Source organism: Panulirus ornatus, chromosome 22 (genome assembly GCF_036320965.1).
Source record: "Panulirus ornatus isolate Po-2019 chromosome 22, ASM3632096v1, whole genome shotgun sequence".
Lineage (NCBI taxonomy): Eukaryota > Metazoa > Arthropoda > Malacostraca > Decapoda > Palinuridae > Panulirus > Panulirus ornatus.
Genome location: NC_092245.1, coordinates 6,446,899 through 6,473,605, shown reverse-complemented (window position 1 = coordinate 6,473,605; position 26,707 = coordinate 6,446,899). Strand labels below are relative to the sequence as shown.

The window sequence follows — 26,707 nt, the reverse complement described above, 5'->3', positions numbered from 1 at the left end:
AGTTGGGATGTAACTCTGAATGGAGAAAAAGTGTAGGAAGTGAAGTGTTTTAGATATCTGGGAGTGGACTTGGCAGCGAATGGAACCATGGAAGCAGAAGTGAGTCACAGGGTAGGGGAAGAGGCAAAGGTTCTGGGAGCATTTAAGAATGTGTGGAAAGAGAACATTATCTCGGAGAGCAAAACTGGGTACATTTGAAGGAATAGTAGTCCCAACAATAGTATATGGCTGTGAGGCATGGCTATAGATGGGGTTGTATGGAGGAGGGTGGATGTGTTGGAAATGAAATACTGAGGACAATATGTGGTGTGAGGTGGTTTGATTGAGTAAGTAATGAAAGGGTAAGAGGGATGTGTGGTAATAAATAGTGTGGTTGAGAGAGCAAATGAGGGTGTGTTGAATTGGTTTGGACATATGGAGAGAATGAGTGAGGAAAGGTTGACAAAAAGGATATATGTCAGAGGTGGAGGGAACAAGGAGAAGCGGTAGACCAAATTGGAGGAGGAAGGACAGAGTGAAAAAGATTTTGAGCAACTGGGGCCTGAACATATAAGAGGGTGAGAGGTGTGCAAGGAATACTGTGAATTGGAATGATGTAGTATACCGGGGTCGACGTGCTGTCAATGGACTGAACCAGGGGACCACAGCATGTGAAACGTCTGAGATAAGATAAGGTCTGTTGGTCCTGGATGGGGATAGAGAGCTCTGGATTCGATGCATTACATATGATAGCTAGAGAATGAGTGTGAACGAATGAGGCCTTATTTGTCTGTTTTCCTGGTACTACCTCGCTGGGGAAGGCTGTAGGGATGCTGTTTCCTGTGGGGAGGGGTATTGCAAGGAATGGAAGAAGGCAACCAAGTGTAAATATGTACAAGTGTATATATGTATATGTCTGTGAGTGTATGTTTATGTACATGTATGGGCATTTATGTATATATATGTGTATAAGTGTATATCCCTGGGGATAGGGGAGAAAGAATACTTCCCACGTATTCCCTGCGTGTCGTAGAAGAAGACGACTAAAAGGGGAGGGAGCGGGGGGCTGGAAATCCTCCCCTCTCATTTTTTTTTTTTTTTTTAATTTTCCAAAAGAAGGAACAGAGAAGGGGACCAGGTGAGGATATTCCCTCAAAGGCACACTTCTCTGTTCTAAACGCTACCTCGCTAATGCGGGAAATGGCGAATAGTTTGAAAAAAAAAAGATGAGTGGAAGGGCCGCTATTCATCTGTTTCCTGGGGCTACCTCGCTGATGTGGGAAACAGTGATCAAATATAATAATAATAATGAGTGGATGTGGCCTTTCTTCCTCTGCTTCTGGCACTAAGCTGCTAACGTGGGTAATGGTGATTAAGCATGAAAATAAGAAATTGCAATCTTCTCCATCTTTCACTTGAGCCTGAAAACTGACGAGTTTAATAATATAGCCAAGTCTGGTCAAATTAAATGGCCACAAAATATATGTCCACCTCTGAAGTTTGGCAAAAGACAAGTGAACAGTGTATTTTCATGTTTTCTTAAAATCCAATATGATTAAAAAAATGGTGGGAATCAGGATGTGAAATTTGGGGTATGCAGTGCATGAGTAGGTGCATTAAGACATATTGCAACACTAATGGGCCTTCAAGGAATATGTGCATACACACTGTACTTTTCTAGTGCTGACCTTGTGTAAAATATCAACCAATTGCATATTTTCACCACGTTTTTTCTAATAGAGTGTCCCGCAGTGTATCGAGACAGACTTCCCCAGAACTTTTTTTAAAGGGGAAGTAAATGTTTATAGTTGTGTTACTGGAGTGATAGTTTTCATACATGGTGTTTTGACAAGAAAATAGTGAAATTGGAGAAAAATGTAGTTTAGACATTGAAGCTTATTGATACAGTGGTTAAATTGATGAGAACTGCTATTGACGTTTGTGTAAATAAATTATACATTTCCTTTTTCCATAGCCAGAGGTTGAACCATTATGTGACATTCATTTTTTCCATTCATTTCAAGCTAGAAGTTTCAGTTTTCTAAATTGTTTCTTACATTTTTCATATGTATATATATGTATGTGTGTGTGTGTGTGTATATGTGCGTATGTATGTGTGTGTATGTGTATATGTATATATATATGTATATTATCCCTGGGGATAGGGGTGAAAGAATACTTCCCACGTATTCCTCGCGTGTCGTAGAAAGCGACTAGAGGGGACAGGAGCGGGGGGCCAGAAATCCTCCCCTCCTTGTATTAACTTTCTAAAATGGGAAACAGAAGAAGGAGTCACGCGGGGAGTGCTCATCCTCCTCGAAGGCTCAGAGTGGGGTGCCTAAATGTGTGTGGATGTAACCAAGATGTGAAAAAAGGAGAGATAGGTAGTATGCTATGCTCTGTGGAAGGTATTAAGAATATATGGTGTGGGAGGAAAGTTGTTAGAAGCAGTGAAAAGTTTTTATCGAGGATGTAAGGCATGTGTACGTGTAGGAAGAGAGGAAAGTGATTGGTTCTCAGTGAATGTAGGTTTGCGGCAGGGGTGTGTGATGTCTCCATGGTTGTTTAATTTGTTTATGGATGGGGTTGTTAGGGAGGTAAATGCAAGAGTTTTGGAAAGAGGGGCAAGTATGAAGTCTGTTGGGGATGAGAGAGCTTGGGAAGTGAGTCAGTTGTTGTTCGCTGATGATACAGCGCTGGTGGCTGATTCATGTGAGAAACTGCAGAAGCTGGTGACTGAGTTTGGTAAAGTGTGTGCAAGAAGAAAGTTAAGAGTAAATGTGAATAAGAGCAAGGTTATTAGGTACAGTAGGGTTGAGGGTCAAGTCAATTGGGAGGTGAGTTTGAATGGAGAAAAACTGGAGGAAGTGAAGTGTTTTAGATATCTGGGAGTGGATCTGGCAGCGGATGGAACCATGGAAGCGGAAGTGGATCATAGGGTGGGGGAGGGGGTGAAAATTCTGGGGGCCTTGAAGAATGTGTGGAAGTCGAGAACATTATCTCGGAAAGCAAAAATGGGTATGTTTGAAGGAATAGTGGTTCCAACAATGTTGTATGGTTGCGAGGCGTGGGCTATGGATAGAGTAGTGCGCAGGAGGATGGATGTGCTGGAAATGAGATGTTTGAGGACAATGTGTGGTGTGAGGTGGTTTGATCGAGTGAGTAACGTAAGGGTAAGAGAGATGTGTGGAAATAAAAAGAGCGTGGTTGAGAGAGCAGAAGAGGGTGTTTTGAAGTGGTTTGGGCACATGGAGAGAATGAGTGAGGAAAGATTGACCAAGAAGATATATGTGTCGGAGGTGGAGGGAACGAGGAGAAGAGGGAGACCAAATTGGAGGTGGAAAGATGGAGTGAAAAAGATTTTGTGTGATCGGGGCCTGAACATGCAGGAGGGTGAAAGGAGGGCAAGGAATAGAGTGAATTGGAGCGATGTGGTATACCGGGGTTGACGTGCTGTCAGTGGATTGAATCAAGGCATGTGAAGCGGCTGGGGTAAACCATGGAAAGCTGTGTAGGTGTGTATATTTGCGTGTGTGGACGTATGTATATACATGTGTATGGGGGTGGGTTGGGCCATTTCTTTCGTCTGTTTCCTTGCGCTACCTCGCAAACGCGGGAGACAGCGACAAAGTATAATAAAAAATAAAAAAAAAAGGTAGTATGTTTGTGGAAAGGAACCTGGATGTTTTGGCTCTGAGTGAAACGAAGCTCAAGGGTAAAGGGGAAGAGTTGTTTGGGAATGTCTGGGGAGTAAAGTCAGGGGTTAGTGAGAGGACAAGAGCAAGGGAAGGAGTAGCAATACTCCTGAAACAGTTGTGGGAGTATGTGATAGAATGTAAGAAAGTAAATTCTCGATTAATATGGGTAAAACTGAAAGTTGATGGAGAGAGGTGGGTGATTATTGGTGCATATGCACCCGGGCATGAGAAGAAAGATCATGAGAGGCAAGTGTTTTGGGAGCAGCTGAATGAGTGTGTTAGTGGTTTTGATGCACGAGACTGGGTTATAGTGATGGGTGATTTGAATGCAAAGGTGAGTAATGTGGCAGTTGAGGGAATAATTGGTATACATGGGGTGTTCAGTGTTGTAAATGGAAATGGTACACTGTAAATGGAAATGGTGAAGAGCTTGTAGATTTATGTGCTGAAAAAGGACTGATGATTGGGAATACCTGGTTTAAAAAGCGAGATATACATAAGTATACTTATGTAAGTAGGAGAGATGGCCAGAGAGCGTTATTGGATTACGTGTTAATTGACAGGCGTGCGAAAGAGAGACTTTTGGATGTTAATGTGCTGAGAGGTGCAACTGGAGGGATGTCTGATCATTATCTTGTGGAGGCTAAGGTGAAGATTTGTATGGGTTTTCAGAAAAGAAGAGTGAATGTTGGGGTGAAGAGGGTGGTGAGAGTAAGTGAGCTTGGGAAAGAGACCTGTGTGAGGAAGTAAGAGGAGAGACTGAGTACAGAATGGAAAAAGGTGAGAACAATGGAAGTAAGGGGAGTGGGGGAGGAATGGGATGTATTTAGGGAATCAGTGATGGATTGCGCAAAAGATGCTTGTGGCATGAGAAGAGTGGGAGGTGGGTTGATTAGAAAGGGTAGTGAGTGGTGGGATGAAGAAGTAAGAGTATTAGTGAAAGAGAACAGAGAGGCATTTGGACGATTTTTGCAGGGAAAAGATGCAATTGAGTGGGAGATGTATAAAAGAAAGAGACAGGAGGTCAAGAGAAAGGTGCAAGAGGTGAAAAAAAGGGCAAATGAGAGTTGGGGTGAGAGAGTATCATTAAATTTTAGGGAGAATAAAAAGATGTTCTGGAAGGAGGTAAATAAAGTGCGTAAGACAAGGGAGCAAATGGGAACTTCAGTGAAGGGCACAAATGGGGAGGTGATAACAAGTAGTGGTGATGTGAGAAGGAGATGGAGTGAGTATTTTGAAGGATTGTTGAATGTGTTTGATGATAGAGTGGCAGATATAGGGTGTTTTGGTCGAGGTGGTGTGCAAAGTGAGAGGGTTAGGGAAAATGATTTGGTAAACAGAGAAGAGGTAGTGAAAGCTTTGCGGAAGATGAAAGCCGGCAAGGCAGCAGGTTTGGATGGTATTGCAGTGGAATTTATTAAAAAAGAGGGGTGACTGTATTGTTGACTGGTTGGTAAGGTTATTTAATGTATGTATGACTCATGGTGAGGTGCCTGAGGATTGGCGGAATGCATGCATAGTGCCATTGTACAAAGGCTAAGGGGATAAGAGTGAGTGCTCAAATTACAGAGGTATAAGTTTGTTGAGTATTCCTGGTAAATTATATGGGAGGGTATTGATTGAGAGGGTGAAGGCATGTACAGAGCATCAGATTGGGGAAGAGCAGTGTGGTTTCAGAAGTGGTAGAGGATGTGTGGATCAGGTGTTTGCTTTGAAGAATGTATGTGAGAAATACTTAGAAAAGCAAATGGATTTGTATGTAGCATTTATGGATCTGGAGAAGGCATATGATAGAGTTGATAGAGATGCTCTGTGGAAGGTATTAAGAATATATGGTGTGGGAGGAAAGTTGTTAGAAGCAGTGAAAAGTTTTTATCGAGGATGTAAGGCATGTGTACGTGTAGGAAGAGAGGAAAGTGATTGGTTCTCAGTGAATGTAGGTTTGCGGCAGGGGTGTGTGATGTCTCCATGGTTGTTTAATTTGTTTATGGATGGGGTTGTTAGGGAGGTAAATGCAAGAGTTTTGGAAAGAGGGGCAAGTATGAAGTCTGTTGGGGATGAGAGAGCTTGGGAAGTGAGTCAGTTGTTGTTCGCTGATGATACAGCGCTGGTGGCTGATTCATGTGAGAAACTGCAGAAGCTGGTGACTGAGTTTGGTAAAGTGTGTGCAAGAAGAAAGTTAAGAGTAAATGTGAATAAGAGCAAGGTTATTAGGTATGGAAGGGTTGAGGGTCAAGTCAATTGGGAGGTGAGTTTGAATGGAGAAAAACTGGAGGAAGTGAAGTGTTTTAGATATCTGGGAGTGGATCTGGCAGCGGATGGAACCATGGAAGCGGAAGTGGATCATAGGGTGGGGGAGGGGGCGAAAATTCTGGGGGCCTTGAAGAATGTGTGGAAGTCGAGAACATTATCTCGGAAAGCAAAAATGGGTATGTTTGAAGGAATAGTGGTTCCAACAATGTTGTATGGTTGCGAGGTGTGGGCTATGGATAGAGTTGTGCGCAGGAGGATGGATGTGCTGGAATTGAGATGTTTGAGGACAATGTGTGGTGTGAGGTGGTTTGATCGAGTGAGTAACGTAAGGGTAAGAGAGATGTGTGGAAATAAAAAGAGCGTGGTTGAGAGAGCAGAAGAGGGTGTTTTGAAGTGGTTTGGGCACATGGAGAGAATGAGTGAGGAAAGATTGACCAAGAGGATATATGTGTCGGAGGTAGAGGGAACGAGGAGAAGAGGGAGACCAAATTGGAGGTGGAAAGATGGAGTGAAAAAGATTTTGTGTGATCGGGGCCTGAACATGCAGGAGGGTGAAAGGAGGGCAAGGAATAGAGTGAATTGGAGCGATGTGGTATACCGGGGTTGACGTGCTGTCAGTGGATTGAATCAAGGCATGTGAAGCGTCTAGGGTAAACCATGGAAAGCTGTGTAGGTATGTATATTTGCGTGTGTGGACGTATGTATATACATGTGTATGTGGGGGGTTGGGCCATTTCTTTTGTCTGTTTCCTTGCGCTACCTCGCAAACGCGGGAGACAGCGACAAAGTATAATAAAAAATAAAAATGAATAAGAATTTGAAAAGCCAGAGATCTGAAATTGAAGTAAGGGGCAAGTATAAAAATATGCATACAAGCAGTAATACAATATATATCCGACCCCTAGAGAATGGAATGGAAACACTTTCATATCCTTTTCTATTATTTTCATATGATTTCTTATCGCATAAATCCAATACATCTATTCAAATTCTTTCAGAGTCCCACATTTTCACTCTTCACTGAAGCACTTCTTACAATATTCTTCCTTTCTCCTTACTGAACATTAATTCAGTGTTAATCAGACCAAACTTAGGATGATAGCCCATTTTTGGTAATAAAGAGATGTCGTAATAAATTAACTACTTGGCAAGCTCTGCACACTGGTGACTCTGCTTAAATGTAACTCTCAATTGATGCAAAACTATGAATAATTCTCAGTGCTAACCTATTGACTTTTCAAATTGAAGAACTTTCTTTAATTGTTCACTTCATACAAATTGAAGAACTTTCTTTAATTGTTCACTTCATACAAATCTGAACACAGACTTATAACCTTTGTCAGATCAACATACAATGGTGTATGTAAGGGAGGCACGTAAGTAAAGGGATAGAAGGAGACACTTTTGCAGTGGCCACCCTCTAGATGGGAGTTCCTGGGGGGAACAGGTGTTAAGAGGAATAGATAGATAAATAGATAGATAGACAGACAGACAGAGAATTCCCCTATAATTTCGAAACTCACTCTTAGCACAACTTCTTTTATACCAAAGGTGAATCCATCCACTCCTTTGATACTCAAACTCTCATTTAAGGCAAATATAAATAATTTCATTCCGGTTCTACTAACCCAATAGTCCTCCATATCCACAACCAATATCAGCAAATTCCACTTTCTTAGTGTTGTCTCCTGGGAAGTACTTTGGAAAATATGGACTCCAATCCATTTCAGTTGGGCAGACTGGACTGGAAGAAACAAAATTAAATGAAAGTTGCCAATTATGGCCTTATCTTTGTTCCAGAAACATGTGCTTCAATGCATCATTACAATTAAACAATAAAAGGATGATAAATTGATGAAGCACCATGGAAACAGCTCAGATAGCTTACATAATAAAATAGTTGCCTCAAAACCCTAATATTTGTGTACAGCCCCATAACTGACACATCTATCTCACAACATCTATACTTGCTACCAATAATGCTTATCCACATTCAACCTTAGGGCTCAGCGCAAAGACCATTACTAATTCTGATCTAAATAAATGATCTGCTAAATAAGGTGGACTCATAAATTAACATGTTTGCTGATGATGCCAAAATTATGAAAGAAGTGGGAAGCAACAGGGACAGCAAAATACAGCAGAGCCCTGAACAAGATGGACCAGAGTTCAAACAAATGGTTAAATAGCTTTAACCCAGTGACACTGATGTGTTTTATATGGTATATGGCTCTTCTAGCAGATGACTGCAAGTGCACTATATATGGTCTGTGACATTCAAAAATTCTGGACATTATAAATAGCAGTGTAGTAAGTTGGAAGATTACTGACATCTCATACAATGTTTCTACCCCCTTTGTCTCTATTTTTTCTCAACTCAGCTAGTCAGTGCCCATCGGTGTGATGGAGAATAGTATATAATTTTCTTGTTGCCCAGGCAACAAAGCAACATAAATAATATACAATAAATAAAACATCTGGATGTATACAGTATGAATAAAAGGGTGTTTATGCACTCAGCCTGCAAGGGTTACACCATGAGTGAAAATGAACCTTTGGTAAGGTTGTACCATTATCAGCTGACAGAACAAAGTACAGTCTGATAAAAAACTTTTTGCTTCAAAAGAGTCCATCTATCCCTGATAATGTATGATGTGCAGTTTATGGCTACAGGACCCATGAAAAAAAAAGTCCTGGGTTACACAACTATCCTTTCACAAAGGGGTCCTGGTGTAATTATAATATACAAGTAATGGACCATATATCACTGGAAATTGTAACATGATTGCATAGTGTGAGGTGCATATATCGTGTCATTAAGAGGGATGAATCATAAAGCTGGCAGTGTTGCAGCTTGAACATTTGGTCATTATATAAGCTCACCAAACATATGTAACATCTTATTATACTTACACACTTACTCACTTCCTACCCTGCGAGTCCCTCCCATCTTTATGAGGCTCCTGAAGCACTCAGGAGGTTGATCACATCCACCAGTCAGAACCACAGGTCAAAAAGTGTTGTGATGATGTGTGTCTGACTAAGCAGAGAAAGTACAGATTGTACCTCTCTAGCCCGGCACTCTGTGATCAGGTAACTTCCATGGTCCGGCACGTTTTGAATCTGCTGCCATTAGTTTGTGGATCTACCACCAGGGCAGTGTGGTTAGCGGTGTTAAGGCACCAAAATCTGTTTACAATGCAGCTGAGCTAATTAACAGTCCTGTTAAATTCTTATAGCCCCAGAACAAGTATATAATGTTGATGAATCTGCCCTGTATTGGTGTCGTATGCCACAAAAAACCTTATCCAAGATATTGAGGAATCTTCATCTGGGGGTAAGGATTCCAAAGATAGGGTAACAATTCTTGGCTGCAACAATGCTGCAAGAACACATAAGACCAAGCTGGTGGTAAGTGGTGAGAGTGTTCACCCAAGGGCCTTTAAAGGGGTTAACTTATGTTTTCTGGCATTTTCTGTGGTCCAGCAATGGCCAGGTCCCAAGGTTGCATGATTAAAGAGGTACAACCTGTACAGGGTAATTGGCAGTAAAAGCTTGGTGTTTTCTTTACAGTAGTTCTAGGAATGTAGGGTCTTGAAATATGTTGAAATGATGTTTACGACAGAGTAAAGATAGATAATGTTAAAAGCATAAGCAGGAGATAGTTACCTGTGTTTGACTGCGGACTGTGGTTTCTAATGGGTGTGTGTCTGGTGGGTTGGAGTCTAATAATGAGTTGGGAGATTGGTTCCAAAAGCGGATGGGATTACAGCTGAAATGCTGACATGGGAAGAAAGTGTGATATAGTGGAAGGATCTTATATGTAATTTAGCATGGAAACAGAAGGTTGTGCCTGAGGATTGACTAGTAACTATTATCATTCCTTTATTTAAAAGAAAAGGTGCGAAGGATGTATATAGCAATCATAGAGGAATAAGTCTGTTAAGTATACCAAGAAAAGTGTATATAAGGATATCATCTGAGAGAGTAATGGAGTGACTGGATGCAGAATAAGTGAAGAGCAAGGGGGTTTTAGGAAAGGTAGGCGATGTGTGGGTCAGATTTTTGTAGTAAAGATGACCATGGAAAAGTATTTAGCAAAAGGTAAGAAGTTGTATGCAGCTTTTATAGATCTGGAGACAGAGTATGGCAGAGTTGAGTGGAATGCTTTATAGAATGTAAAGATGTATGGTATAGGGGGTAACTCTTGGATGGTGTGAAAGCCTTCTATAGAGGAGTAAACACATATGTAAGAGTGGATGGAGAGCTGAGCAAAAGTTTTGAGATACATGTAGGTGTGAGGCAGGGTTGTGTGATGTCACTGGCTTTTTAATATACATATGGGAAGATATCCCTGGGGGATAGGGGAGAAAGAATACTTCCCACGCATTCCTCACATGTCATAGAAGGCGACTAAAGGGGACAGGAGCAGGGGGTCAGAAACCCTCCCCTCCTTGTATTTTGATTTTCTAAAAGGGGAAACAGAAGAAGGAGTCAAGCGGGGTGTCTAAATGTGTGTGGATGTAACCAAGATGAGAAAAAAGGAGAGATAGGTAGTATGTTTGAGGAAAAGAACCTGGATGTTTTGGCTCTGAGTAAAACAAAGCTCAAGGGTAAAGGGGAGGAGTGGTTTGGGAATGTCTTGGGAGTAAAGTCAGGGGTTAGTGAGAGGACAAGAGCAAGGGAAGGAGTAGTACTACTCCTGAAACAGGAGTGGTGGGAGTATGTGATAGAGTGTAAGAAAGTAAATTCTACAGTGATTTTGGTAAAACTGAAAGTTGATGGAGAGAGACGGGTGATTATTGGTGCACATGCACCTGGGCATGAGAAGAAAGATCATGAGAGGCAAGTGTTTTGGGAGCAGCTGAATGAGTGTGTTAGTGGTTTTGATGCACAAGACCGGGTTATAGTGGTGGGTGATTTGAATGCAAAGGTGAGTAATGTGGCAGTTGTGGGAATAATTGGTGTACATGAGGTGTTCAGTGTTGTAAATGTAAATGGTGAAGAGCTTGTGGATTTGTGTAATGAGATAGGACTGGTGATTGGGAATACCTGGTTTAAAAAGCGAGATATACAAAAGTATATGTATGTAAGTAGGAGAGATGGTCAGAGAGCGTTATTGGATTACATGTTAATTGATAGGCGCGCGAAAGAGAGACTTTTGGATGTTAATGTGCTGAGAGGTGCAACTGGAGGGATGTCTGATCATTATCTTTTGGAGGCGAAGGTGAAGATTTGTAGGGGTTTTCAGAAAAGAAGAGAGAATGTTGGGGTGAAGAGAGTGGTGAGAATAAGTGAGCTTGGGAAGGAGACTTGTGTGAGGAAGTACCAGGAGAGACTGAGTACAGAATGGAAAAAGGTGAGAACAAAGGAGGTAAGGGGAGTGGGGGAGGAATGGGATGTATTTAGGGAAGCAGTGATGGCTTGCACAAAAGATGCTTGTGGCATGAGAAGCGTGGGAGGTGGGTTGATTAGAAAGGGTAGCGAGTGGTGGGATGAAGAAGTAAGATTATTAGTGAAAGAGAAGAGAGAGGCATTTGGACGATTTTTGCAGGGAAATAATGCAAATGACTGGGAGATCTATAAAAGAAAGAGGCAGGAGGTCAAGAGAAAGGTGCAAGAGGTGAAAAAGAGGGCAAATGAGAGTTGGGGTGAGAGAGTATCATTAAATTTTAGGGAGTATAAAAAGATGTTCTGGAAGGAGGTAAATAAAGTGCGTAAGACAAGGGAACAAATGGGAACTTCAGTAAAGGGGGCTAATGGGGAGGTGATAACAAGTAGTGGTGATGTGAGAAGGAGATGGAGTGAGTACTTTGAAGGTTTGTTGAATGTGTTTGATGATAGAGCGGCAGATATAGGGTGTTTTGGTCGAGGTGGTGTGCAAAGTGAGAGGGTTAGGGAAAATGATTTGGTAAACAGAGAAGAAGTAGTAAAAGCTTTGCGGAAGATGAAAGCCAGCAAGGCAGCAGGTTTGGATGGTACTGCAGTGGAATTTATTAAAAAAGGGGGTGACTGTATTGTTGACTGGTTGGTAAGGTTATTTAATGTAAGTATGATTCATGGTGAGGTGCCTGAGGATTAGCGGAATGCTTGCATAGTGCAATTGTATAAAGGCAAAGGGGATAAGAGTGAGTGCTCAAATTACAGAGGTATAAGTTTGTTGAGTATTCTTGGTAAATTATGTGGGAGGGTATTGATTGAGAGGGTGAAGGCATGTACAGAGCATCAGATTGGGGAAGAGCAGTGTGGTTTCAGAAGTGGTAGAGGATGTGTGGATCAGGTGTTTGCTTTGAAGAATGTATGTGAGAAATAATTAGAAAAGCAAATGGATTTGTATGTAGCATTTATGGATCTGGAGAAGGCATATGATAGAGTCGATAGAGATGCTCTGTGGAAGGTATTAAGAATATATGGTGTGGGAGGCAAATTGTTAGAAGCAGTGAAAAGTTTTTATCGAGGATGTAAGGCATGTGTATGTGTAGGAAGAGATGAAAATGATTGGTTCTCAGTGAATGTAGGTTTGTGGCAGGGGTGTGTGATGTCTCCATGGTTGTTTGATTTGTTTATGGATGGTGTTTTTAGGGAGGTGAATGCAAGAGTTTTGGAAAGAGGGGCAAGTATGCAGTCTGGTGTGGATGAGAGAGCTTGGGAAGTGAGTCAGTTGTTGTTCGCTGATGATACAGCGCTGGTGGCTGATTCATGTGTGAAACTGCAGAAGCTGGTGACTGAGTTTGGTAAAGTGTGTGAAAGAAGAAAGTTAAGAGTAAATGTGAATAAGAGCAAGGTTATTAAGTACAGTAGGGTTGAGGGTCAAGTCAATTGGGAGGTAAGTTTGAATGGAGAAAAACTGGAGGAAGTAAAGTGTTTTAGATATCTGGGAGTGGATCTGGCAGCAGATGGAACCATGGAAGCGGAAGTGAATCATAGGGTGGGGGAGGGGGTGAAAATTTTGGGAGCCTTGAAGAATGTTTGGAAGTCGAGAACATTATCTCGGAAAGCAAAAATGGGTATATTTGAAGGAATAGTGGTTCCAACAATGTTGTATGGTTGCGAGGCATGGGCTATGGATAGAGTTGTGCGCAGGAGGGTGAATGTGCTGGAAATGAGATGTTTGAGGACAATATGTGGTGTGAGGTGGTTTGATCGAGTAAGTAATGTAAGGGTAAGAGAGATGTGTGGAAATAAAAAGAGTATGGTTGAGAGAGCAGAAGGGGGTGTTTTGAAACGGTTTGGTCACATGGAGAGAATGAGTGGGGAAAGATTGACCAAGAGGATATGTGTGTCAGAGGTGGAGGGAACGAGGAGAAGTGGGAGACCAAATTGGAGGTGGAAAGATGGAGTGAAAAAGATTTTGAGTGATCGGGGCCTAAACATGCAGGAGGGTGAAAGGCGTGCAAGGAATAGAGTGAATCGGAACGATGTGGTACACCGGGGTCAACGTGCTGTCAATGGATTGAACCAAGGCATGTGAAGCGTCTGAGGTAAACCATGGAAAGTTCTGTGGGGCCTGGATGTTGAAAGGGAGCTGTAGTTTCGGTGCATTATTACATGACACCTAGAGACTGAGAGACTGAGTGTTGAACGAATGGGGCCTTTGTTGTCTTTTCCTAGTGCTACCTTGCACACATGAGGGGGGAGGGGGTTGTTATTCCATGTGTGGCAAGGTGGCGATGGGAATAAATAAAGGCAGACAGTATGAATTATGTACATGTGTATATATGTATATGTCTGTGTGTATATATATATGTGTACATTGAGATGTATGGGTATGTATATTTGCGTGTGTGGACGTGTATGTGTATGCATGTGTATGTGGGTGGGTTGGGCCATTTCTTTCGTCTGTTTCCTTGCGCTACCTCACTAATGCGGGAGACAGCGACAAAGCAAAATAAATGAATAAATAAATAAATAAATGGGAAGATGTGTGGGGGCTGGATGTGGATAAGAAGTTGTGGTTTTGGTGCATTACAAATGACAGCCAGAGACTGAGTGTGAATGAATGTGGCCTTTTTGTCTTTTCAGCACTACTTTGCTAAAGCAAGGAGTAGTGTCAATATTTCCTGTGTGGCGGGGAAGCGACAGGAATGGATGAAGGAAAGCAAATATGAGTATGTACATGTGTATATAAGTCTGCGTGTGTGCATGCATATGTATGTATATGTTGGTATGAATATGTAAGTATATTTGTGTATATGGGCATTTATGTATTTTCATTTCTTATCATTATACATAGTTGCTGTCTCCCATGTTAGTGATGTAGCACAAGGAAACAGACAGAAGAATGGCCCCAACCCACCCACATACACATGCATATACATAAATGCCCACACATGCACATATACATACCTACAGATTTCAATGTATACATATATATACATACACAGACATATACATATATACACATGTACATATTCATACTTGCTGCCTTCATCCATTCCTACCGCCACCCCACCACACATGAAATGGCACCCCCATCCCCTTGTGTACGCATGAGGTAGTGCTAGGAAAAGACAACAAAGACCACATTAGTTCACACTCAGTCTCTAGCTATCATGTGTAATGCACCAAAACCAGAGCTCCTTTTCCACATCCAGGCCCCACACAACATTCCATGGTTTACCCCAGACGCTTCACAAGCCCTGGTTCAATCCACTGACAGCACGTTGACCCCAGTATACCACATCGTTCCAAGTCACTCTATTCCTTGCACACCTTTCACTCTCCTCTATGTTCAGGCCCCAAATGCTCAAAATCTTTTTCACTCCATCCTTCCACCTCCAATTTGGTCTCCCACTTCTCCTTGTTCCCTCCACCTCTGATGCATCTATCCTCTCTGTCAATCTTTCCTCATTCATTCTCTCCACATGACCAAACCATTTCAACACACCCTCTTCTGCTCTCTCAACCACACTCTTTTTATTACACACATCTCTCTTACCCTTTCATTACTTACTTGATCAAACCACCTCACACCACATACTGTCCTCAAACATCTCATTTCCAACACATCCACCCACCTCTGCACAACCCTATCTACAGCCCATACCTCGCAACCATATAACATTGTTGGGACCACTTTTCCTACAAACATACCCATCTTTGCTCTACGAGATAATGTTCTCGACTTCCATATATCTTCAACACTCCCAGAACTTTTGCCCCCTCCCCCACCCTGTGACTCACTTCCACTTCCATGGTTCCATCCACAGCTAAATCCACTCCCAGATATCTAAAACACTTCACTTCCTCCAGTTATTCTCCATTCAAACTTTTTTTTTTTTTTTTTTATACTTTGTCGCTGTCTCCCGCGTTTGCGAGGTAGCGCAAGGAAACAGACGAAAGAAATGGCCCAACCCCCCCCATACACATGTACATACACAAGTCCACACACGCAAATATACATACCTACACAGCTTTCCATGGTTTACCCCAGACGCTTCACATGCCTTGATTCAATCCACTGACAGCACGTCAACCCCTGTATACCACATCGCTCCAATTCACTCTATTCCTTGCCCTCCTTTCACCCTCCTGCATGTTCAGGCCCCAATCACACAAAATCTTTTTCACTCCATCTTTCCACCTCCAATTTGGTCTCCCTCTTCTCCTCGTTCCCTCCACCTCCAACACATATATCCTCTTGGTCAATCTTTCCTCACTCATTCTCTCCATGTGCCCAAACCATTTCAAAACACCCTCTTCTGCTCTCTCAACCACGCTCTTTTTATTTCCACACATCTCTCTTACCCTTACGTTACTTACTCGATCAAACCACCTCACACCACACATTTTCCTCAAACATCTCATTTCCAGCACATCCATCCTCCTGCGCACATCTCTATCCATAGCCCACGCCTCGCAACCATACAACATTGTTGGAACCACTATTCCTTCAAACATACCCATTTTTGCTTTCCGAGATAATGTTCTCGACTTCCACACATTTTTCAAGGCTCCCAAAATTTTCGCCCCCTCCCCCACCCTATGATCCACTTCCGCTTCCATGGTTCCATCCGCTGACAGATCCACTCCCAGATATCTAAAACACTTCACTTCCTCCAGTTTTTCTCCATTCAAACTTACCTCCCAATTAACTTGTCCCTCAACCCTACTGAACCTAATAACCTGGCTCAGCTTTCTTTCACACACTTTACCAAACTCAGTCACCAGCTTCTGCAGAGTCTCACCTGAATCAGCCACCAACGCTGTATCATAAGCAAACAGCAACTGACTCACTTCCTAAGCCCTTTCATCCACAACAGACCGCATACTTTCTCCTTTCTCCAAAACTATTGCATTCACCTCCCCAACAGCTACATCCATAAACAAATTAAACAACCATGGAGACATCACGCACCCCTGCCGCAAACCAACATTCACTGGGAACCAATCACTTTCCTCTCTTCCTACTCGTACACATGCCTTACATCCTCAATAAAGTCCTTTCTCTGCTTCTAGCAACTTACCTCCCACACCATGTACTCTTAATACCTTCCACAGAGCATCTCTATAAACTCTATCATATGCCTTCTCCAGATCCATAAGTGCTACATACAAATCCATCTATTTTTCTAAGTATTTCTCATGTATATTCTTCAAAGCAAACATCTGATCCTCACATCCTCTACCACTTCTGAAACCACACTGCTCTTCCCAAATTTCATGCTATGTACATGTCTTTACCCTCTCAATCAAAACCCTTCCATATAAACTTATAACTCTAATTTGAACACTCACCTTTATCCCCTTTGCCTTTGAACAATGGTACTATGCATGCATTCCACAAATCCTCAGGCACTTCTCCATGAACCATACATACATTGAATATCCTCACCAACCAGTCAACAATACAGTCACCCCCTTTTTAATAAATTCTAATGCAATACCATCCAAATCCACTGCCTTGCTGGCTTTCATCTTCCACAAAGCTTTCACTACCTCTTCTCTGTTTACCAAACCCTCCCACTTCACACACCACCTCGACCAAAACACCCTATATCTGCCACTCTACCATCAAACACATTCAACAAACCTTGAAAATACTCACTCCATCTCCTTCTCACTTCACCACCACTCGTTATTACCTTCCCATTAGCCCCCTTCACCAATGTTCCCATTTGTTCTCTTGTCATACACACTTTATTTACCTCCTTCCAAAACATATTTTTATCCTCCCTAAAATCTAATGATACTCTCTCTCACCCCAACTCTCATTTGCCCTCTTTTTCACCTCTTGCACCTTTCTCTTGACCTCCTGCCTCTTTCTTTTATAAATCTCCCAGTCATTTGCACTCCTTCCGTGCAAAAATTGTCCGAATGCCTCTCTCTTCTCTTTCACTGACAATCTTATTTCTTCATCCACCAATCACTACCCTTTCTAATGTGCCCACCTTCCATCCTTCTCATGCCACAAGCATCTTTTGTGCAAGCCATCACTGCTTCCCTAAATACAGTCCATTTCTCTTCCACTCCCTTTATGTCATTTGCTCTCACCTTTTTCCATCCTGCATTCAATCTCTCCTGGTACTTCCTCACACAAGTCTCCTTCCCAAGCTCACTTACTCTCACCACTCTCTTCACCCCAACATTCACTCTTCTTTTCTGAAAACCTCTATAAATCTTCACCTTTGCCTCCACAAGATAACGATCAGGCATCCCTCCAGTTGCACCTCTCAGCACAGTAACATCCAAAAGTCTCTCTTTCAATCCAATAATGCTCACTAGCCATCTCTCGTACTTACATATGTATACTTATGTATATCTCTGTTTTTAAACCAGGTATTCCCAATCACCAGTCCTTTTTCAGCACAGAAATCTACAAGCTCTTCACCATTTCCATTTACACCACTGAACACCCCATGTATACCAATTATACCCTTAACTGTGACATTACTCACCTTTGCATTCAAATCACCTATCACTATATCCCGGTCTCCTGCATCAAAGCTGCTAACACACTCACTAAGCTGCTCCCTAAAACACTTGTGTCTCATGATCTTTCTTCTCATGCCCAGGTGCATAGGCACCAAGAATCACCCATCTCTCTCCATCCACTTTCAGTTTTACCCATATCAATCTAGAGTTTACTTTCTTACACTATCACATACTCCCACAGCTCCTGCTTCAGGACTAGTGCTACTCCTTCCTTTGCTCTTGTCCTCTCACCAAACCTGACTTTTTTCCCAAGACATTCCCAAACCACTCTTCCCCTTTACCCTGAGCTTCATTTCACTCAGAGCCAAAACATCCAGGTTCCTTTCCTCATACATATCTCTCATTTTTTTCTCATCTTGGTTACATCCACACCCATTTAGACACCCCAATCTGAGTCTTCAAGGAGGATGAGCAATCCCTGTGACCCCTTCTTCTGTTTCCCCTTTTAGAAAGTTAAAAGGGAGTTATCTGCAAAATTATGTACTCCAAACATTATCATGTGGTTGGCTGTTAATTGGATCCATTCAGATTCGCTTATGTCATGGCATACATGGTTTAACAATTCTTTAGAGACAACACTATCAAAATCACCACTCATATGTTTCAGCCATATCATAAGACTGACTACAAGTATTCTGTCTTCACTACTAAGATAACCAAGTTCTGCCTGTATGTTGAGTACTTTAGTGGTCTTCAGGCAACCAAGTATGATTCTTAAGGTTTCATTTCACATTTTTTAAAATCTGTTGATACCTTTGCTGTTAAGAAGGACCAAAGCTGGTGCATGGTAATCTATTGGAGACTTCATATAAGCTAAGTACATCATTTTAAAAGCAAAGTACATCATTTTAACAATCTCTGTATTTGCTTCATAACTAAGACTATACCTAATTAAGGGTGATAGGACACCAGGATCAAGAAAAAACATTGGGAGTGGTGAATGTGCTTATATCATCAGATGGTGTAAGGATATCTCTGTAGTTGAGAGGCTGTGCAATAACAATGCTATTAACTTCCAATAGAATTTAACAAAAAAGTTTTGATAATTGCATATATATCTACCTAATGTGAATGTTAGAAATGCAGCTAGTCTTTTTATGATGCTGTGTGCAAAGTTGAAATTAGCTTGCCTGATGCACTCAAAATTATAATGGGAGATTTTAACAATTCTTATTCTAAAAACTATACTGATCATTAACAATGGCATGTTAATTTTGCTAACAGAGGCAATAATTTTTTTGATCACTTTTACTGCAACATTAAACATGGATGTGTCTAAAAATTATAAGCCATCTGGCATATCTGATCATGATATATGTTTGTTAATACCTATTTAGAGACAAAAATTAAAAACAAGTAAACCTAACTTTAAAACAGTTCAGATAAGGAATGATGTCAGTGAAACTCTTAAGGAATGCATGGAACTGACTGACTAGAATATACTATACAATGAAAATCTAGAATCAATCAAAATGATGTTTTAAATTCATATATTTCTTTCCATCCTGATATTACTGTGCAAACTAAGACGGTAAAGTTATCAAAATAATAATCCAAGGGTATCTACAGATCTAAAACAACTATTGAATGAAAAAGAAACAAAGATCTTAAACTACTGCTGAATGAAAAGAAAGTGTGGCTTGTAATGACAGAGCAAATTCAAAAGTTATCCAGAAGAAGGTTGATGATATGGTCATCTCAAGTAAAAAAAAAAGAAAAAAGAAAAGAAATACAGACAAGGTGAAACATTTGTTTAGGTATGAATACAAACCCAGTTTGGAATGGTCTTCAAAAAATTATTGGCATTTCACAAAAGGTGGTAACTCTAGATGTAAAAGGTAGTAACTCCAGATGTACAAAATATTAGAAATCATTGTAATGAATTAAACAACTTCTATTGTAGATTTGATATACATGACTTTTTGTTAGACTGAAATGTCATATCTGAATTCCTTAAAACAAAAAAAGGATGAGCATATAATAGAACCAAAGAGAGTTAAGTGTAGTAAAGCTGCTGGTCCCTATAAAATAAGTGCAAAAGTTATATCTCTTTGGAAGGTACAACTGGCGTCAACTGTATGTAAAATATTCTAATGTCTCTGGATCAGTACAGTGCACTATTATTTTGGAAAACATCACAAATTGTACCTCTTCCAAAAATCAGTCATCAAAGTTTTAAAATGCATTGCAATGAAATTTTTGAAACATGTCAAAAAAAAATTTTGTATGATCCTGTTAAATACCAGATGGATGTCTCACAATTTGCATAAAGAGAAAAAAAGATGAGTTGAAGATGCTGCACTATCCCTTATTGATTTTGTACTCAAATTTCTGGAAAAGGGTAATTCTAAACACTTTGCAGAGATTATGTTTGTTGACTTCTAAAGTGTATTTAACACTATCCAGCTCTAAATACTGATGCAAAAACTTATTTCTATGAACGTCAACACATATCTTGTTTTGTGAATGCTTGATTTTCTCGTGTAGACCTCAATTTGTGAAATGTATGGGTAAATATTCAAATCTGTCAATAACAGACACAGGTGCCCCCTAAGTTTGTGTTATCACTACTATTGTTCACTCTTTATACAAGTGATTGCAAATGTATGCATGAGTCTTATATGCTTTTTATTATTCATTTATGCATTATACTTAATCGCCGTCTCCTGTGTCAGCGAGGAAGCACAAGGAGACAGACAAGGAATGGCACAACCCTCCCACAGACACATGTATATACATGAACGTCCACACAAGCACATATACATTCATATACATTTCATCGTCTACATACATATACATACACAGACATATACATATATACACAAGTACACATCCATATTTGTTGCATTCATCCATTTCCATCGCCACCCCACCACACATGAAATACCATCCTCCCTCCAGCGAAGCAGTGCCAGGAACAGGCAAAAAAGGCCACCTTCATTCACACTCAGTCTCTATCTGTCATGTGTAATGCACCAAAACCACAGCTCCCTTTCCACACCCAGGCCCCACAGACCTTTCCATGGTTTACTCCAGATGCTTCACATGCCCTGGTTCACTCCACTGACAGCACATTGACCCCACTATACCACATCATTCCAATTCACTCTATTCCTTGCATGCCTTTCACCCTCCAGTATCTTCAGGACCTGATTGCTCAAAATCTTTTTCACTCCATCCTTCAACCTCCAATTTGGTCTCCCACTTCTTCCCTCCAACTCTGACACATATATCCTCTCTGTCAATCTTTCCTCACTCATTCTTTCCATGTTTCCAAACCATTTCAACACACCCTCTTCTGCTCTTTCAACCACTTTCTTTTTATTACCACACATCTCTCTTACCCTTTCATTACTTACTTGGTCAATCCACCTCACACCACATATTGTCCTCAAACATTTAATTTCCAACACATCCATCCTCTTCCACACAACCCTATCTATAGCCAATGCCTCTCAACCATATAACATTGTTAGAACCACTATTCCTTCAAACATACCCATTTTTGCTCTCCAAGATAATGTTCTCATCTTCCACACATTCTTCAACACTCCCAGAACCTTCGCTCTCTCCCCCACCCTGTGACTCACTTCCACTTCCATGGTTCATCTGCTGCTAAGTCCACTCCCAGATATCTAAAACACTTCACTTCCTCCAGTTTTTCTCCATTCAAACTTACCTCCAAATTAACTTGTCCCTCAACCCTACTGAACCTAATAACCTTGCTCTTATTCACATTTACTCTCAACTTTCTTCTTTCACACACTTTATCAAATCCAGTCACCAACTTCTGCAGTTTCTCACCCAAATCAGCCGACTTATCATCAGCAAATAACAACTGACTCACTTCCCAAGCCCTCTCATCCACAACAGACCGCATACTTGCCCCTCTCTCCAAAACTCTTTCATTCACCTCCCTAACAACCCCATCCATATACAAATTAAACAACCATTGAGACATCACACATCCCTGCCACAAACCGACATTCACTGAGAACCAATCACTTTCCTCTCTTCCTACTCATACACATGCCTTACATCCTTGGTAAAAACCTTTCTCTGCTTATAGCAACTTACCTCCCAAACCATAAACATTCAAAACCTTCCACAAAGCATCTCTATCAACCCTACCACATGCCTTCTCCTGACCCAAAAATGCTACATACAAAACCATCTGTTTTTCTATGTATTTCTCACATACATTCTTCAAAGCAAACACCTGATCCAAACATCCTCTACCACTTCTGAAACCACACTGCTCTTCCCCAGTATGATGCTCTGTACATGCTTTCAAACTCTCAATCAATACCCTCCCATATAATTTCCCAGGAATACTCAACAAATCTATGCCTCTGTAATTTGAATACTCACTTTATCCCCTTTGCCTTTGCACATTGGCACTATCCATGCATTCCACCAATCCTCAGGCACTTTACCATGACCCATACATACATCATAAGTATTCTTACCATCCAATCACAACACAGTCGCCCCCTTTCTTGATAAATTGCAGTGCAATACCATCCAAACCTGCCGCCTTGCCAGCTTTCATCTTCCACAAAGCTTTCACTACCTCTTCTCTGTTCACCAAACCATTCTCCCTGACCCTCTCAGTTTGCACACCACCCTCACCAAAACAACCTATATCTGCCACTATATCATCAAACACATTCAACAAACCCTCAAAATATTCACTCCATCTTCTCACTTCATCATTACTTGTTATTACCTTCCCATTTGCCCCCTTCACCAATGTTCCCATTTGTTCTCTTGTCTTATGCACTTCATTTACCTCCTTCCAAAACATCTTTTTATTCTCCCTAAACTTTAATGATACTCTCTCACCCCAAGTCTCATTTGCTCTCTTTTTCATCTCTTGCACCTTTCTCTTGACCTCCTGCCCTTCTTTTATGCATCTCTCAGTCATTTGCACTACTTCCCTGCAAAAATTGTCTAAATGCCTCTCTATTCTCTTTCACTAACAATCTTACTCCTTCATCCCACCGTTCACTACCCTTTCTAATCTGCCCACATCCCACCTTTCTCATGCCACATGCATCTTTTGCACAAGCCATCACTTTTTATATATGCAGATAATACTACCTTAATCTCCCTTTGTAAAAATAATGAATTTGTGTAGACAAGAAGAGGTCAATTTCACTAAATGGTGTAATAATAACTTTCTGGATCTCAATGTTAGCAAAACCAAAGAAATGGTTATTGATTTCAGTGCATCAGAAGTACAGCAAACCTTGGCTGTAAACTCAGTATGTTTTGAAAACACTCAAGAATATATATACTTAGGTATCACTAGTGATAAAAACTTAAGTTTTTCCTCACACTGAACAAGTTTATATAAAGGCAAACTTCAGAATGTTTTTGTCAGGAAACTGAATAAATTAAAAGTAGTAAAATCAAGCATTGTTCAGTCTCTATTGTCTTTTGCCCTAAGCTGCTGTATGGAAACAGTAGTATGGAACCTAAGAAGAAACTATGTAAAACCATAAATGGTTATGATAACCTAAAAATTATCACTAGATCTGTACAAAAAAGCTTTTTTCAAAGAAGCAATGTTATACAGAATAATCACGACCACCCATTATATCCATATTATGAAATGATGCCATGTAATTAAAAATTAAGATCAGTAACAAGTTGAACAACACATTAAAAGACAGATCATTTGTTCCATCCAGTGTTCAAATAAATTATAATATGTACTGAAATCTGTACCACAAGTGACCTTCTGATGTGATTATGATTCTATGGTTGATTTCAACTGTGTGCTTTATTTGTACTATGAATGTGTGGTATCAGACTGGATGCTAAGAGTATATGTTATGAATATCTTTATGTTTATTGTGTATTCTTGTGTAATTTTTTATCCTCTAGATGCCTGTTCCTTTCTCATATATGGAGGAGCACAAGAAAAATTATCTGTAAGCAATAAAGTATATTTTTTATTTATTTTGCTTTGTCGCTGTCTCCCGCATTAGCGAGGTAGCGCAAGGCAACAGACGAAAGAATGGCCCAACCCACCCACATACATATGTATATACATACACGTCCACACATGCAAATATACATACCCATACATCTCAATGTACACATATATATACACACACAGACATATACATATATACACATGTACATAATTCATATTGTCTGCCTTTATTTATTCCCATCGCCACCTTGCCACACATGGAATAACAACCCCATCCCCCCCCTCATGTGTGCGAGGTAGCGCTAGGAAAAGACAACAAAGGCCCCATTCATTCACACTCAGTCTCTAGCTGTCATGTAATAATGCACTGAAACCACAGCTCCCTTTCCACATCCAGGCCCCACAGAACTTTCCATGGTTTACCCAAGCCGCCTCACATGCCCTGGTTCATTCCATTGACAGCACGTTGACCCCGGTATACCACATCGTTCCAATTCACTCTATTCCTTGCACGCCTTTCATCCTCCTGCATGTTTAGGCCCCGATCACTCAAAATCTTTTTCACTCCATCTTTCCACCTCCAATTTGGTCTCCCACTTCTCCTCGTTCCCTCCACCTCCGACACATATATCCTCTTGGTCAATCTTTCCTCACTCATTCTCTCCATGTGACCAAACCATTTCAAAACACCCTCTTCTGCTCTCTCAACCACACTCTTTTTATTTCCACACATCTCTCTTACCCTTACATTACTTACTTGATAAAACCACCTCACACCACATATTGTCCTCAAACATCTCATTTCCAGCACATCCACCCTCCTACACTCAACTCTATCCATAGCCCACACCTCGCAGCCATACAACATTGTTGGAACCACTATTCCTTCAAACATACCCATTTTTGCTTTACGAGATAATGTTCTCGACTTCCAAACATTCTTCAAGGCTCCCAGAATTTTTGCCCCCTCCCCCACCATATGATTCACTTCCGCTTCCATGGTTCCATCCGCTGTCAGATCCACTCCCAAATATCTAAAACACTTTACTTCCTCCAGTTTTTCTCCATTCAAACTTACCTCCCAGTTGACTTGACCCTCAACCCTACTGTACCTAATAACCTTGCTCTTATTCACATTAACTCTTAACTTTCTTCTTTCACACACTTTACCAAACTCAGTCACCAGCTTCTGCAGTTTCTCACATGATTCAGCCACCAGCGCTGTATCATCAGCGAACAACAACTGACTCACTTCCCAAGCTCTCTCATACACAACAGACTGCATACTTGCCCCTCTTTCCAAAACTCTTGCATTCACCTCCCTAACAACCCCATCCATAAACAAATTAAACAACCATGGAGACATCACACACTCCTGCCGCAAACCTACATTCACTGAGAACCAATCACTTTCCTCCCTTCCTACACGTACACATGCCTTATATCCTCGATAAAAACTTTTCACTGCTTCTAACAACTTGCCTCCCACACCATATATTCTCAATATCTTCCACAGAGCATCTCTATCAACTCTATCATATACCTTCTCCAGATCCATAAATGCTACATACAAATCCATTTGCTTTTCTCAGTAGTTCTCACATACATTCTTCAAAGCAAAAACCTGATCCACACAACCTCTACCACTTCTGAAACCACACTGCTCTTCCCCAATCTGATGCTCTCTATATGCCTTCATCCTCTCAATCAATACCCTCCCATATAATTTACCAGGAACACTCAACAAACTTATACCTCTGTAATTTGAGCACTCACTCTTATCCCCTTTGCCTTTGTACAATGGCATTATGCAAGCATTCCGCCAATCCTCAGGCACCTCACCATGAATCATACATACATTAAATAACCTTACCAACCAGTCAATAATACAGTTAACCCTCTTTTAATAAATTCCACTGCAATACCATCCAAACCTGCTGCCTTGCTGGCTTTCATCTTCCGCAAAGCTTTTACTACCTCTTCTCTGTTTACCAAATCATTTTCCCTAACACTCTCACATTGCACACCACCTCGACCAAAACACCCTACATCTGCCACTCTATCATCAAACACATTCAACAAACCTTCAAAATACTCACTCCATCTCCTTCTCACATCACCACTACTTGTTATCACCTCCCCATTAGCCCCCTTAACTGAAGTTCCCATTTGCTCCCTTGTCTTACGCACTTTATTTACCTCCTTCCAAAACATCTTTTTATTCTCCCTAAAATTTAATGATACTCTCTCACCCCAACTCTCATTTGCCCTCTTTTTCACCTTTTGCATCTTTCTCTTGACCTCCTGCCTCTTTCTTTTATACATCTCCCACTCATTTGCATTTTTTCCCTGCAAAAATTGTCCAAATGCCTCTCTCTTCTCTTTCACTAATAATCTTACTTCTTCATCCCACCACTCAGTACCCTTTCTAATCAACCCACCTCCCACGCTTCTCCCGCCACAAGCATCTTTTGCGCAAGCCATCACTGCTTCCCTAAATACATCCCATTCCTCCCCCACTCCCCTTACCTCCTTTGTTCTCACCTTTTTCCATTCTGTACTCAGTCTCTCCTGGTACCTCCTCACACAAGTCTCCTTCCCAAGCTCACTTATTCTCAACACTATCTTCACCCCAACATTCTCTCTTCTTTTCTGAAAACCCCTACAAATCTTCACCTTCGCCTCCACAAGATAATGATCAGACATCCCTCCAGTTGCACCTCTCAGCACATTAACATCCAAAAGTCTCTCTTTCGCACGCCTATCAATTAACACGTAATCCAATAACGCTCTCTGGCCATCTCTCCTACTTACATACGTATACTTATGTATATCTCGCTTTTTAAACCAGGTATTCCCAATCACCAGTCCTTTTTCAGCACATAAATCTACAAGCTCT

The 26,707-nt window shown here is 41.0% G+C and overlaps 1 protein-coding gene across 2 annotated transcripts in view; it reads right to left on the bottom strand.

Moving 5' to 3' along the window:
- Nucleotides 1-26,707, bottom strand: part of LOC139756513 (tRNA (guanine-N(7)-)-methyltransferase) — a 92,804-nt gene that overhangs the window by 58,195 nt on the left and 7,902 nt on the right. Inside the window, exons 1-2 of one of the 2 annotated variants that reach the window (XM_071675972.1) lie at nt 8,420-8,474; nt 7,559-7,674 (exon numbers count right to left, since the gene is read on the bottom strand). In XM_071675972.1, the coding sequence (XP_071532073.1) occupies nt 7,559-7,655 (97 nt within the window). In that variant the 5' untranslated portion in view covers nt 7,656-7,674; nt 8,420-8,474. Of the gene's footprint in view, nt 1-7,558; nt 7,675-8,419; nt 8,475-26,707 lie in introns of those variants that run through there. The other variant, XM_071675971.1, reaches the window with a different exon arrangement.